General features: G+C 42.7%; 1 protein-coding gene across 1 annotated transcript; it reads left to right on the top strand.

The window, feature by feature from the left end:
- Positions 1-6,203: 6,203 nt before the first annotated feature.
- On the top strand, positions 6,204-13,294 carry slc16a6b (solute carrier family 16 member 6b). Its single transcript, XM_037689378.1, has 5 exons — positions 6,204-6,435; positions 8,162-8,305; positions 9,700-9,828; positions 11,774-12,667; positions 12,740-13,294. Exons 1-5 carry the CDS (start codon positions 6,204-6,206, stop codon positions 13,009-13,011), a joined length of 1,671 nt encoding a protein of 556 aa, XP_037545306.1. The 3' UTR covers positions 13,012-13,294.
- The last annotated feature ends 537 nt before the right edge of the window (positions 13,295-13,831 follow it).

Genomic DNA, 13,831 nt, shown 5'->3' on the forward strand with positions numbered 1-13,831 from the left:
CAGTCCCAGACCTTTAGTGGTGTGTTCTCGCTTGGAAGTCCTCGTGGGCCAGCTAGGAGCTCTTGGGTTCACCGCTGAGTCTGGGGGTCCGGTTCTGTACAGCTAATCAGCACCCGGGTTACAAAGCAATGCTCTGTTTCTTAAACATGTCCTGACATGATTCCTTTCTTGTGATTTGTAAAGTTTAATGTTCTTAAAGAAACTTGTCCATGTGACATGATTCAAATCTTGCATTTGAAAAGCCGGTTCAGCAGTCATGACTTCGCTTTGCAAAAATACTGTTCAGCAGAAAGCAGCGACCGGAGGCACTACAGTACAGTATTGACTTCTGGGCAATGTAGTCCTTATGAATGACAAGTACAGTGTAGGCTTAATGAAAGAAAGCTATTAAATGGCGACGCCTGTCCAAAATGTTTTTTTTCCTTTTACTTTTCCCAACCACATGAGTACAATAAAATTACTGTAAAGTTGACAATTAGCTATGGCAGCCATCTTATGGGTAACTCAAATTCTGGTAATTTGGTAATTTAATGGGTAATTAAAAATTATTATGATTACTTTCTGAGAGTTTCAATTGAATCTATTTAGTGGTCCATGAGACATTTTGCTAACAAACACACACGAGGTAAAACAATTGTTTTCATAGTATTCAGCTGTATTTGCTGCATTAGAGAGAAACAAAGAACAGAAGCAAACAGAAAAGACATGGTCTATTTTCACTTCACGAAGAAGCAGGTAAAGATAATGGATGGATGGTCTTAACACGCATATGCGTGCGCGCGCGCGCACACACACACACACACACACACACGCTTCTCAACCGGAACAAACCTGTTCATCCCAGCTGCTCATCACGCGCTCAGTCAGATGCTGCGTTCAAGTTCCGATGGGAAAATTGTACAAAGTAAACTCTTACCTGCGGAAAAATAAATGCTAAAACCCATTAGAGCTACAGGTATTAGTGAAACAGAGGTTTTAACGTAAGAGGCAAAAACTAAATAAAAACTCGAACATGAAATAATATTTAAAATACTGTAAATACATTTTATTTATTTATTATTAATCTTTATTTAACCAGGCATCTCATTGAGATCACAGTTCTCTTTTGCAAGGGAGGCCTGGGCCATTTCATCATCAGTTTGAGGCACAGATTGTAGTGTAAAGCGCTTTGAGTATCTTGATCAGATAGAAAGGCACTATATAAGTAGAGTAACTTTAAACTCTCTAAAGTTTATGATGAAGGAAATGATCGTTGTGTCTTTGTTTTTCTTCATTATTCATTATTATTTGCTCCTACAAGCACTCTGCAGATGCTGTCTATCACAGTGTGCTAAGGTTCATAACTGGCTGTAACTACCATACCCACCATTGCACCCTGTATTCACTGGCTAACTGGACATCATTAACTTCACACAGACTCTCTCACTGGTACATTTTCATCTTATAAATCACTTCTTGGTCTGCTGCCTTCATACATCTCCTCCTACATGTCTCTGTGTGAGTGCAGCTACAGCGTGCGCTCTCAGGACATTATTACCTGCAGTGTTCTCTCAGTGAGGACTGAACTAGATAAAAGGGCCTTCTCCTACTCCGCTCCTGTTTCCTGGAATATCTTACAAAAAAATCTGAATCTCTCGACCTTGACTTCTCTAAGTGGCTGCAAACATCTGCTAAATTCCTGGCACAAACCAATGCTGACATGTTCCTGTTTTTAGTTTTCTACAGCTCCTTACAACCTACATGTTTTTTTCACTACCTTTCCTTCTAATTATTATTTAATTTTCACTTGTTAAAAAAATTGTATGCATTCTTTATGATTGATTGTCTATTGTTGTCGCTGTTGTCATGACTCTTTGTTAAAATCAGGTCTCTCTTGTAAATGAGTCCCTGAGGCTCAATGGGATTAACCTGTGTAAATTAATCTTGAATGAATGTGAAGGACACACGTCTGTGGATAAATGTGGACATCTCATAATGGATCTGCTGTTTGACATCCATCCATCATCTTTACCATCTTCTTCCTTTTTCGGGTCGTGGGGGTCACTGGTCCCCATATCCAGCTACTGTACGAGAGGCAGGGGACATCTGGACAGATCTCCAGTTCATCACAGAGACACCTAGGGACAATTTAGAGTTACCAATCAGTCTAACATGCATGTTTTTGGTCTGTGGGAGGAAACTGGAGTACCTGGAGAAAACCCACCCACGCATGCAGAGAACATGCAAACTGCACCCAGAAAGACTCCGGACCAGGATTTGAACCTGGGCAGCCTGCTCGCTGAGAGGCAGCAGCTCTACCATCTGCACCACCGTGCTGCACAGCCATTTGACCAATGTGCCATTTTATTTTCATCCGGAACATGAAACAAATAAAGTGATTAATAAAAATTCATATTTAAATAAAGCTGCGTTTCTTTAGGGGACAAACACACACACAAAAACACTTTAATTTAGCGTTTTTATTATGCTCACTTTAAAAACTATTTTAAAATTATATTATAAATAAATTATAAATTTAAATGGTCAATTATATATTTAAAACATTTAAAAATAACCTACAAAAAAACAGCCAAACTAGTGCTTCAGACTCCAGACCGGAACCCGGAACTGGCCAGCTGGTCCGGTCCACCCACAGACTGGTTCTGAGTCCAGCCCCTCGTTGTAACCGAACCCAACAAAAACTTCACTGAAGATGGTTCTGACTGACAGCTGCACAGATCGTCTCAATAGAACCGGGTCCTGCTGCCTTCACGGTCCAGGTCCTGCTGCCTTCACGGTCCAGGTCCTGCTGCCTTCACGGTCCAGGCTCCGGCGCAGAGCTTTCATGTCGACCAGACAGCTGCGCGCGGCACCTCTGATGCTGCACGTGCGTGAGCGAGACGTCAAGAAGCGTCACGCGTTCAGGAAGTCGCGTGCCCGCGTTTGAATACCGGCTTGAGCCGGTAAAGAGCTGTCAGAACAGGCAGGAGGACAGAGCGAGGAGACAAAAGATGCTGCTCAGACACAAGCACGTTAGAGCAGGATGTTCCTTAACCAGATGACTTAGTTCAGCCATCTCCTCTGTCCAGCACGCAGAATATTTATTTTAAAAAGATTGTTGGAGGCATTGAAATAACGAGCAGATAAAAACTGTCGAATCATCCAAAGGCTGCTTCAGTCCTCTTCACAGCTCTGCAGGTGGGTAACTAGTTGACTAATTATCATTTACTAACTGTTAGTTAAGTAAACACGGTTAACTATCTGTCAGTTAAGTAAACATGGGTAACTGTTGGTTGAATAAAGATGGTTCACTGTGAGTAATGATGTTAACTAACTGTTAGTTGAGTAAAAATTATTAACTAACTGTTACGTAAGTAAAGATAATTAACTGTCTGTTAGTTAAATAAAGATGGTTAACTGTTAGATGAGTAAAGATGGTTAACTAACGGTTAGTTGAGTAAAGGTGTTATGAGTTATTATGGTTAACTAACTGTTAGTTAAGTAAAGATGGTGAACTAACTGTTAGTTGAGTAAAAATGGTTTTGTTACGTAAGTAAAGATAGTTAACTATCTGACCTGTTAGTTAAATAAAGATAATTAACTTCCAGACAAGTAATGATGGTTAACTATTAGTAAAGAATGTTAACTAATTGTTTAATGAGTAATGATGTTTGTTAAGTAACTGTTAGATGTGTAAATGTTTAACTAACTTTCGTCTTTTTAAATGTAATTTTTTTTTCTGTCTGACTGATTCAGTTGTTTTTAAAGCAACATTTTTGTGAACATGTGTGACACAAAGTAAAAATCATGTCCAGTGTTTCCCCTACCGTTATGCAGGCAGGGCGCCCCGCCCTGTCAACACAGTCGAGCGCCCTGCCTACCAAATGTCCCGCTCCTCCCACCCTGAGCGTCCTGCCTACCAAATGTCCCGCTCCTCCCACCCTGAGCGCCCTGCCTACCAAATGTCCCGCTCCTCCCACCCTGAGCGTCCTGCCAGGACCACTGTTCTAGGGGAGACACTGTGAGTTTGAGCCGGACGATTATCAGAAACGTCTGACGTCCTTCCTCCTCCACTTCAGTGCGGTTCATTCAGCCGGAGGAGGAAATGACTTTACGTGGTCTAAAATATTAAGAATGGAATAGAAACAGGTTTTTTTTTTTCAGACACAAAAATCTCATCTTCAAAATGGCTGAAAACATAAAGGCATTTGTTATGTTTGTGGATCAATTTTTATTTTTTTTTCCAAACAGAAAATTGTAACAACAAATGAGATTTCATTAAGAATTGTAACATTTTATTGAAGATGTGACAAGTTGGAAGCAGTTTTGTTTGAAAGCTGCTGTATGTTTCAGTTGTAGTTCTGTCAGTTTTGTTGAGCTACTCTACATCCATCAACTAGCAGCTGTAGCTCGGTGGTCCGTGCTGCAGTTTATCAACCCGAGTGCTTTTTATGAGGAGAACCTTAGTGCCGACACTTATTGATTGGGGAGTGGGGGGTAGCGTAGCAGTACGTTTTTATTGCGCTCGATTTTCACGGTTTGGCGTCTGAGCTGAGCTGCTACAATCTCTTAACCCGTCCAGAAATGGCGGAGCTGCGTAGTGTTGGGGGCCTCAGTTCTGTTCACCGGACGGGGCCCCCTCCTTGAATAATTGTAGGGGAAACACTGCTTCTGTAGTTTGAGAGTAACCGTACCACTCCACTTACCCTAAATCTGAACCTCTGACATCTAACCCTGACTTTTAGACTAAGAAGTCAGGACCTAATGGTAAACACATACTGGTAACCATCACCCACCTTTCCTGATGTGACATGACTAAATGTCTCACATATGGCTCCATCAATAATGTACCGTACTTTCCGCCGTATAAGTTGCATCTATTATGTGTCACTACTGACCACTTGGAAACGTGGGCCGGTGTTGTGCCAAAAATTGACCGGCTGCCCAATGGCGTCTGTAGGAGCGTGCATGGGAGAAATTGAACAAGATTAGCACTTAAAACAATTATTTGTTTGCTCGACTTTATAGTAAAGGTGTGTCTCAACTAAACTTGTCCTTAATAAATGCACTTTAATGGTCAAGTCAGCTGCATTTTGTCTGGGCAGCACGGTGAAATGCAGCTGATTTGACGTTTGCTGCAGGAGTTCCAGAGCGAGATGAAGGTGATTTGGTATGGCAAGCCAGGTGTCTCATTTATAGCCACTTTTACCTATTAATGAGTCACTTGGTTTGCCATATTAGTTGAACGCCCTCTAGTGGCTGGAAATGGTAGTGTTCAATATTTTCCATGTCAGAATGAATGAAATAGTCACATCTCAGCCTAAAATAAGGTTTTAAATATGGAGGAAAAAAAACATAAATAAGTCTCTTCGCCGTATAAGTTGTAGGGCATGCAAATTAATGCAAAAAGGTTCAACTTATGTGGCGAAAAGTACGGTAATCACGTTTTGTAACAGGCAGTTGAATAAGCTTAATTTGTAACAATTCAAGGGATATACAAGTTTAATCCTTTTAGTTTGTCGTAAACACGTGCGATCCTGACTGAACAGTTTGTCCCTCCGGTGCAAACTTTATTTGCTGACCTCTGACAGTCACCATGAATTATTCACAGGCTCTTACATCACTCCTCCCAACATGGCACCTGAGAGCGCTGAGTCAGCTCAAAGCATTCAGGGTATACAAAGAGCAGAATTCATGTCACAGATTAAAGACTTGGTGTTTTATTAAAAACACGTTGGTGCTTTTTGAACAATATTTGGAGTCGGGTTCAGCCCACGCTCTTCACTTCTTAAAACCAGAGACCTTTCCATCTTTTGTGTACAGAACAGGAATCTGTGTCGGCTCGGCGTGGCCTTGATAAAATCACTCAACTGTCAGTCCTGCAAACAAAAAGTCACATATACAGTTTTTGTTGTGATATTTAAAAACTAAAGAGTTTCGATACTAAATGTTTGTGTACTATGAGACAAAGACGAACAGAGAAGTGTTGGCCTCTTTGAGATGTGAATAATGTAAAAATATTGAACGTTTTCAAAACTCAACACAACACAAGGCCCAGATGGAAACAGTTGAAAAGTTTTAGTAATTACAAAACATTCAGGTGTGTCAACTCAATTTGTCGTCACTACAATTACGATGCATGTGCATAATCAGTGGATCCACAGGTTTTTGTTTTGATGTTTCCCTCTTTAATCTCTGGGATGTTGGTTTCAGGTACTGTAGCCATGAAGAGGCCTGGCGTCCCCCGCTGTTTGGGCCCGAGTGTTTACCCAGAGGTGCCTGAGGGCGGCTGGGGCTGGGCCGTGGCTCTGGCCTTTTTCTTGGTGGAGGTCAACACATATGGAGTCATCAAGACCCTGGGCATCTTCCTCCAGGATCTGATGGAGGAGTTCAGGGAGAGCAATAGTCGTGTGTCTTGGGTCATCTCCATCTCTGTGTTCATCTTTGCCTTTACAGGTCAGTCACCAGGCCTCGCTGTACGTCTTGTTTCATCCTAACTTTGTAAATATCTGTTTAGCTGATGGACTGGGCGCAGTGGTACGACGCAGGATTTGGGGCTTAAAAGTCGTAGATTTGATTCCCTGCCATGCCCGTGTGTTGTGGTGTCCTTGAGCAAGACACCTGTCCCACTTGGGTGTATCACGTGTCATGGGTCAAATGCAGAGCACAAATGTTGTCATTGTATGGGGACACACAATGACGACAACACAGTGCACTTTCACTATTTAAGCTTAAAGATTGTTACAGACAAAACACACAAATGAAGGTTTGGGGACCTTAACAAGTTTTACTGAAGAATTACAAAACTGCACCTGTTCACTGGGTAAAGTTAATATTCTTATTTTTAAACTTGCTGTTTAGTGTCTCCATTGCTTGTGTTACACATAAAACTAAATCAAAACTAAATCAAACAAATGTGACGTGCACCCCTAAAGTCATTGTGATAAATTGTGTCACACTCATAATTTTGAGTTTAAAAACAGGATGATGCAGATCTGGACTAGCTGAACGAGGTGTCTCTAAAATAATCATTGCATCAATTGTTTACATATGGAGGTAAACGTAGGTGTTTAACAACACATTAAAATACACCACAATGTAGGAAATGACATCTAGTTTATTCAAAATGTTCAGACCCCCCATCCCCATACACACACACTACACTGTACAAGTGCCAGCGGGCATGAAAGAGGTGCATGGACATAATTGTCCAGGTCAAAACAGTTAAGCAATGAGTTTTAGCTGTTAGCTAAATGTTGTGCTGTGTTTGTCTTGCTGCTGCTGCAGCTGTTTGTTTATAGTTTATTTTTTGGGTTGACTCCATCTGTCCTCATTAAACTAGGATATGTTAGTAAATGTCTTTTACCTCAAGCATGTTGTCTTTTCCCCTGATTTTCTTCTTGGAGTGTACCTGAATGCTTATTTACATGTTAAAAATCACTAAGCACCTTTTTCATCCCTTGTGAAGTTGCAGGTATGAAGCTAAACGTAGCATAAGAAGTTAAATATTGAGCCAGTTTGGGGAAGATGAAGATTTTACAGGAGTTGATCTCAATGTATTTCTGTGAGGAATTTTATTTTAAATATTTGGAAACGTATAAAAGCTACAAAATCCAGAGGTCAAAGGACACTACTCCTGATTGGGCCAAATATTTTATACATGAAAGGTTAAACTAACACAAACTATGCAGATTTAGTTAGACCGCAAAGACACAGGAAATAAATGATAAACAGCTGTTTATCATTTATTTCCTGTGTCAGTGTGAATGTTTTCGATAAGCTGTCAGGGTTCAGGAACAGACAGGTGGACACAATCACGGTTTGGACCCTGTTCACACTAAACCATGATGAAAAAACCAGACCATGGACGGACTTTAAGGGTCTTGGTGTGATCTTGAAACAGGGGGCTTCTCTTTATGAGGGGCCGATCGTGGTGGTTTGTCACCCCAGTGGAAGCATGTCCATGATATGGGGCCAGTGCTCACAGCTCTTGGATGTGGGTCATTGAGAACCTGGTGAGCACGAAGGTTGTAGCAGCGTTATGGCTGTCTCCACATCTTCACACTGTAAGAGGTTTTCCAGATTTTCAGCACAACGTTTAGATGGAAACAGTGGAGTGTCAGCAGGAATGAGGCACACGAGCAATAATCTGAATTTAATGGCTGTTCTTCTTTCCTTTCAGCTCCGTTGGCAACGATGCTGAGCAACCGCTTTGGCTATCGTCCAGTGGTGATGATGGGCGGCTTCCTCATAAGTCTGGGAATGATCACGTCTGCCTTCACTAGTTCCATCACTGAGATGTACATCACTCTTGGCATCATCTCAGGTATTAGAAACACGCCTAACACCTAACAACTCATTCTGTCACCACGTCCGTGTCATTGTGAGTTGTCTTTGACAAAGTGACTGCTTTCCTCCTGCAGATACCTGCTTTGTTTGCTATAAATAAACTTAAGGGACTTCTAGCAGTGTCAACACCTAAATCTTTTTTTTTAGAACGTTCCAGTGACTGAGAGGTGACGAACCTAATCTATGTTAGCTTTTTAAGCCAGTGGCTTACTGGGCTGTGACTGGTGGAAACATAATTTTAAGAAAACTGACAAAAAACTCATTTTCAGTTTCACTCATTTCTGAAATTTTCAGGGCGTCCACACATCTTTAAAATGTCTTAAACTCATCTTTAAAAAAATGTAAGTTGGTCTTAAATAGAGTCCAGCCGATATTTCAGCAGGGCCGATAATTTAGGCCAATATAGATGTTTGGAGACCCATCAGTATCAGAGATAATGGTCCCATTATTGGCCAATATAAACACTTCTACTTGAACCAGCCAACATACCCAGTAGAGGACGCATGAAGACCGCTTTCAAGTCGTTGTCGTTCACTTAAAGTTTCACTTTGTTTTACTGAGAAAAGACGCTAAAATGGTGAGAGCACTCAGATCGGTGATCGGCCAGAAAACTGCAATCGGTGCACCCCTAGTAGAGAGCTTCCTGTCATAGGAGAGATGTCAAAATACAGAATTACTGAAAATAAACTCAACAGGTTCAAGATGCTGTCAAAGACTTTAGAGAGAAAATATGTCAACTTTTTAAAACGTTCAAATTTCACAACTGCGAGTGTCTGAACTGAGGAATTTGAGATCCACAGTAAACATTTTCTTCCATTCGTCAACTATTCTCAGCCCAGTCAGGTACTGGTTTTATGAATATCTGACACAGCTCAAAAAACTGGAACGGAAATAAAAAATAATAATTAAGAACAAAAAAAACACCAAATTCCTTTTCAGACTTCTACCTTTCCACTTTGGCTGTGCAGGAAACGACCGAAGAGGAAGAAATAAACTGAGTAAAAGTGTAGATTGAACAAAGAACAAACTGATGGAGTAAGTTTTTGTACATGAACTTTTTTAAATGGTCCTTTATTTTTCCTTTGTGGAACAGAAAGCACTGCTAGCTCTCCCACCATGACACCAGTCAGTGAAGTGGAACGCTGATTTGACGGCCTCTTCTCTCTCCTCTTATCTCTTTGTCTTTACATGCATTTTGTCTCAGCAGCAGCTGTAGCACACCTGTCTCATCTCCAGCCCTCCCCGCCACCTTTGACAAAGGAGAGACCTGACTGCTTGACTCTTTGACACCCCCCCTCCCCCAGCCATGCAGTGTTCCTACCATGTGGGCCAGTGGCTGTCATGTCCCCTTTCTCTTCTCTCGTTTTATAGGATTCGGCTTCTGCCTCTCCTTCCTCCCCACAATCACCATCTTGGCCCAGTACTTTTCCAGACGGAGAGCCCTCGTTACCTCCATCGCCTCTTCAGGAGAATCCTTCGCCATATTTGCTTTTGCACCTGGTGAGTTGTCATCTCCTGATCTAAAAATGAGCTTTAAACAAGCAACATTTCTCACGCAGATGCTGTTTGAGCAGATTAGGTTTCCAGCCACCAACTAGTTTTTATAAACAAGCTGGACACCAAAGTCCTCCTGTCTGAGGGAGTTAAACAGTGAACGTTTTTTAGTTTTTTAAACTAGTGTTTTTCTGGACTGGAGTTGAACAGAGAATGTAAACATGATTGTTTTTGGTGCAACATATTCAAGAGGGGAAGAGTTACACTGTCTATAATAGCAGAGTAGGCCTGTCACAATAACCAATAACTCAATTAATCGCATGATAAATGAAAATCATCGACCTCATTTTCATTTATCGGCATTATCATTTCTTCGTGTCTCTCTCTTTCTACTGAAGACACTGGATGACAAAAGGCTCAACTCTGGTGCTCTTCACTGACCCTTCTCTTGATCTTTTTTTTTTGTGTTTAAAATCTGTTTTAACCGTCCAAAATTGTGTTTTTGGATCGTTTAAAGCAGCTAAGCTGAGAAGCTAAGCTACGAGCTAAGCTAACAGGCCGACCTCAGGAAAATTGTCGAAGCTCCAAAATTCACGGTTGAAACCCGTGGCTTCATGTAAAAAGTTATTTTTCTCTGCAAAAAGAAGCTGAAAACTTCTTTATAGATTTTTTTATTAAAAGCTTTGTGTGAAAAATGCTATGCTAAAGAGCTCAAATCACACCGAGCGTCTGCCATTTTGAGCACCAAAAACAGGAAGCAGAGACAGTTCATGTCACGTCAAGGGGCCTCCCTCCCATTTTTCTTAAAGAGACACGCTGCTCGCTCCCTCACTATCCATCCTTTGGTTCAAACAGTCTTGTATTGCCATCCGGTGGTCAAAAAAGGTACTACACTCAAAAATTAACCAACATTTCTTCTTAAATTTGGCAATAATTACTAATTATTGTCAAATTTCAAACAATAGTATCGTTTATCGCAATAATTTCCAAGACAATTAGTCACCCAGCAAAATTTATTATCATGACAGGCCTATAACAGAGGTAGTTTCTTGTTTGTTTGTTGGCAGTGCAGAGTGGCAGATCCTGGCAAGAAGATGGTGTAATATTATCAAAGACCAGGTGAAATGGTGGAGCCAGGGCGTGGCCAATGGTGGCATTGACCACCAAAGATTAATCTTTGGCCACCCCAATCATTCGAGGGAACTATACTTTTAAGCAATATAAAAACTAGAAAGCATCGTTTGCTCAAATGATTGGTGTGTTGGGTTTATATAAATATGGTTGTAGCCATCTTAGATTTTGACATGGCAGCCAAATATTTGAAAGGAACCTTTCTTTTGATGTAGCTGTACACCCAAATGGAAGTTGGCACGTTGCTTATTTTTCATGTTAACATGCTTACAACATGCACGATGAAGGATATTTCAGTTCACCCTCTTCACTTTGCGACAGAATAAGTAAACACGTTCCTCAGGTTTTCGTCAGATGCAGGTGTAATATAAGTAAACGGACCTCCCCAATCATTTAAGGAAACCATGCTTTCTAGTTTTTTATTGCGTAATAGTTTCCTCAAAGGACTGGAGTGTCTGAAGATGGCTCTTTGGTGGCCAAGGCCACCATTGGCCACCCCCTGGCTCCACCACTGCACCTGGTGCTGGATCCGATTGCTCCTTCTTCTCACCAGGACCCATGGCTGTGCAGGGAGACAGTCTCAGACAAGCGAAAACAAAAACTTATCTGTTTCTCGCCACAGTGTAACTCCAAAAGCATGAAGTCTGTTCAGTTCCAGTCCAGAACAACACTCCTGTCTAGAGCTGCACACCTTCACTGTTCACGTCCCTCAGGACATCGTCTTTATTTAACAAAGTGGCAGCAGCTTCCTTTGTGTTCACACTTGGATCATTTAGGGTCAAAGTTTGTGAAAGTGAAGATTTTCCTCATCTCTCCACAGCCTTCACCAGACTGAAGGAAGACATTGGCTGGCGCTACTGTCTCGTCGTACTTGGTGTCATTCAGGCCTCTGTGATCGGCTGCGGCGTCCTCCTTCGTCCCATTGTCATCCGGCCGGAGCCCTTAAAGGAGGACGGCCCGTCGGACTCTGCCTCTCTGAAGCAGATTCAGAATGTTTATGAAATAGAGAACGAACAAACTCGAACCTCCATGAGTTCAGCAATCTCCAGAGGGTCTGGAGACTCAGGTGTCACGTCCCTCTCCGGGTCTGATGAAGACCTGAGGAATGCAGAACCAGAGGCCAGATCTCTGTTGGGGTGGGAGAAGTCCTCGTCCACACCTCCCAGTCCAATTAAAGACTGTCTTGACGTGGAAGTAACCGGGGGAGAGGCGAGTCCTGTCCACCGCTCCAGCCCCAAACTCCTGGACTTCTCAGTGCTTAAAGACGGTCCCTTCATCTGGTACTCGCTCTTCGGCCTGTTTGCCACTCTGGGCTTCTTTGCGCCGCAGCTTTATATCATCGAACTGAGTAAGAGCCGCGGCGTGGAGCCCACCGTGGCCTCATACATGCTCTCTGTGATGGCCGTGGCTGAGATCTTCGGCCGCTTATCCATTGGGGTCGTGTTAAACAAGGTCCGCTGCAAGAAAACCTTGGTTCTGCTGGGGTGCGTGGTCCTGCTGAGCCTGGTTTTGGTGGCCTTCACAGTGGTGTGGGAGTTCTGGGGCCTGGTGGTCTGCTGTGCTCTCTACGGCTTCTTCTTGGGCACTGTGGCCTCCACACACATCCCTCTTCTGGCTGAGGAGGAAGTGGTGGGCATCCAGAAGATGCCCTCCTGTGTAGGGGTCTACGTCTTCATCCAGAGTTTCGCTGGTCTGGCTGGACCCCCACTGGGAGGTAAGAATCTTTGCTCCTTTGTTTAGTTCTGGTTTGAGTTTTTGGTAATACAACTTCCATCCTCTGCTGCAGGTGTGCTGGTGGACGTCACTCAGGACTACGGTGCTGCTTTTTACTCATGTGCAGCAGGGCTTGGTGTCAGCGCCATCTGCCTGGTTCTGGTTGTCCTGGGTAAATCCACACTGTGCCAAAGCTGCATCAGAGTCCAAGACGAAAGCAAGAAGGCTGACAAAGAGGAAAACGTGTTTCAGGACAGTGACCAGCTGGACTTTTTGGAAGTGGACTTAGTGGAGGACAGTGTGGTCCCACAGGCTGAAGATCAGAAAAACATGTCAGTTATCTGAGTGTGACTTCACAGAATACAGAATGAAGCAGAACTCAGAGGTCTGGATCTTTGGCATCACCTGCTGCTGGATCCAAATCTCAGCTGTCGCTGCCTCAACTACCCACAAGCTCGAGAATCTGTCTCTGCTCCGAGACCAAAGACCATCTGTGAGGAGACACGTTCTCACTTCTGACAACATCCCAAAGTCCTGCTCCAGCCGGTTCTGAACTTAGTCAACTTTTCATAACTTGTATCACAAAGTACCAAAGCAACGAGGCTGGTCCTCAAGTCCAGGGGTCCCCAACCACAGCAGTCCAGTGATGGGGGCAGGTGTCAGGAACAACAGGACGGGGGTCAGGATCTGTTTTTCTCAGACATCAATTTTTAAAGTGCAGAAATGGGTTTAGTTCATGTTTATCTGTGCTGCACTACCGTTTGTCCTAGAAGAGTTACTGAGTGGCCCCAAAGTGGGAGTCGGGACACCATTGTGAGTTGTAAAATCAACTAAGTGGGTGTCCTCATAATTTCATTAGACATCAAAATAAATTAAGAACTGATTTCTAATGACATCCTTTCATCATGTTGAAAGAATCAAAACTACCTTTACTTCTTTAAATGGACTAGAGAAACACTGAAACAGCCACTAATGGTGCTGGTGATATTTTTGGCAGCCATCTTGTAAGGAGCTACGTGCTTCACTCTGTTTTACACGTGGAAGCCACACATGTTTAACGCCTGTGTGCTGTGTCAGCTTTATTTGACTTCAACAAATCTAAATTACAAAGTGAAAACAGAAGGGTATTGTGTAATAAGCCTCCTACAAAGCAGGGTAGAAGTTC

The sequence above is a fragment of the Nematolebias whitei genome, chromosome 15, assembly GCF_014905685.2.
Source record: "Nematolebias whitei isolate Nwh7 chromosome 15, NemWhi1, whole genome shotgun sequence".
Lineage (NCBI taxonomy): Eukaryota > Metazoa > Chordata > Actinopteri > Cyprinodontiformes > Rivulidae > Nematolebias > Nematolebias whitei.

What these genes read in the sequence shown, in the direction of transcription:
- slc16a6b (XM_037689378.1), top strand. Translation starts at nt 6,204, where the DNA reads ATGAAGAGGCCTGGCGTCCCCCGCTGTTTGGGCCCGAGTGTTTACCCA. An exon ending in CACTCTTGGCATCATCTCAG is followed by an intron (nt 8,306 to 9,699) that starts GTATTAGAAACA and finishes CTCGTTTTATAG; the next exon opens with GATTCGGCTTCTGCCTCTCC. An exon ending in CATATTTGCTTTTGCACCTG is followed by an intron (nt 9,829 to 11,773) that starts GTGAGTTGTCAT and finishes ATCTCTCCACAG; the next exon opens with CCTTCACCAGACTGAAGGAA.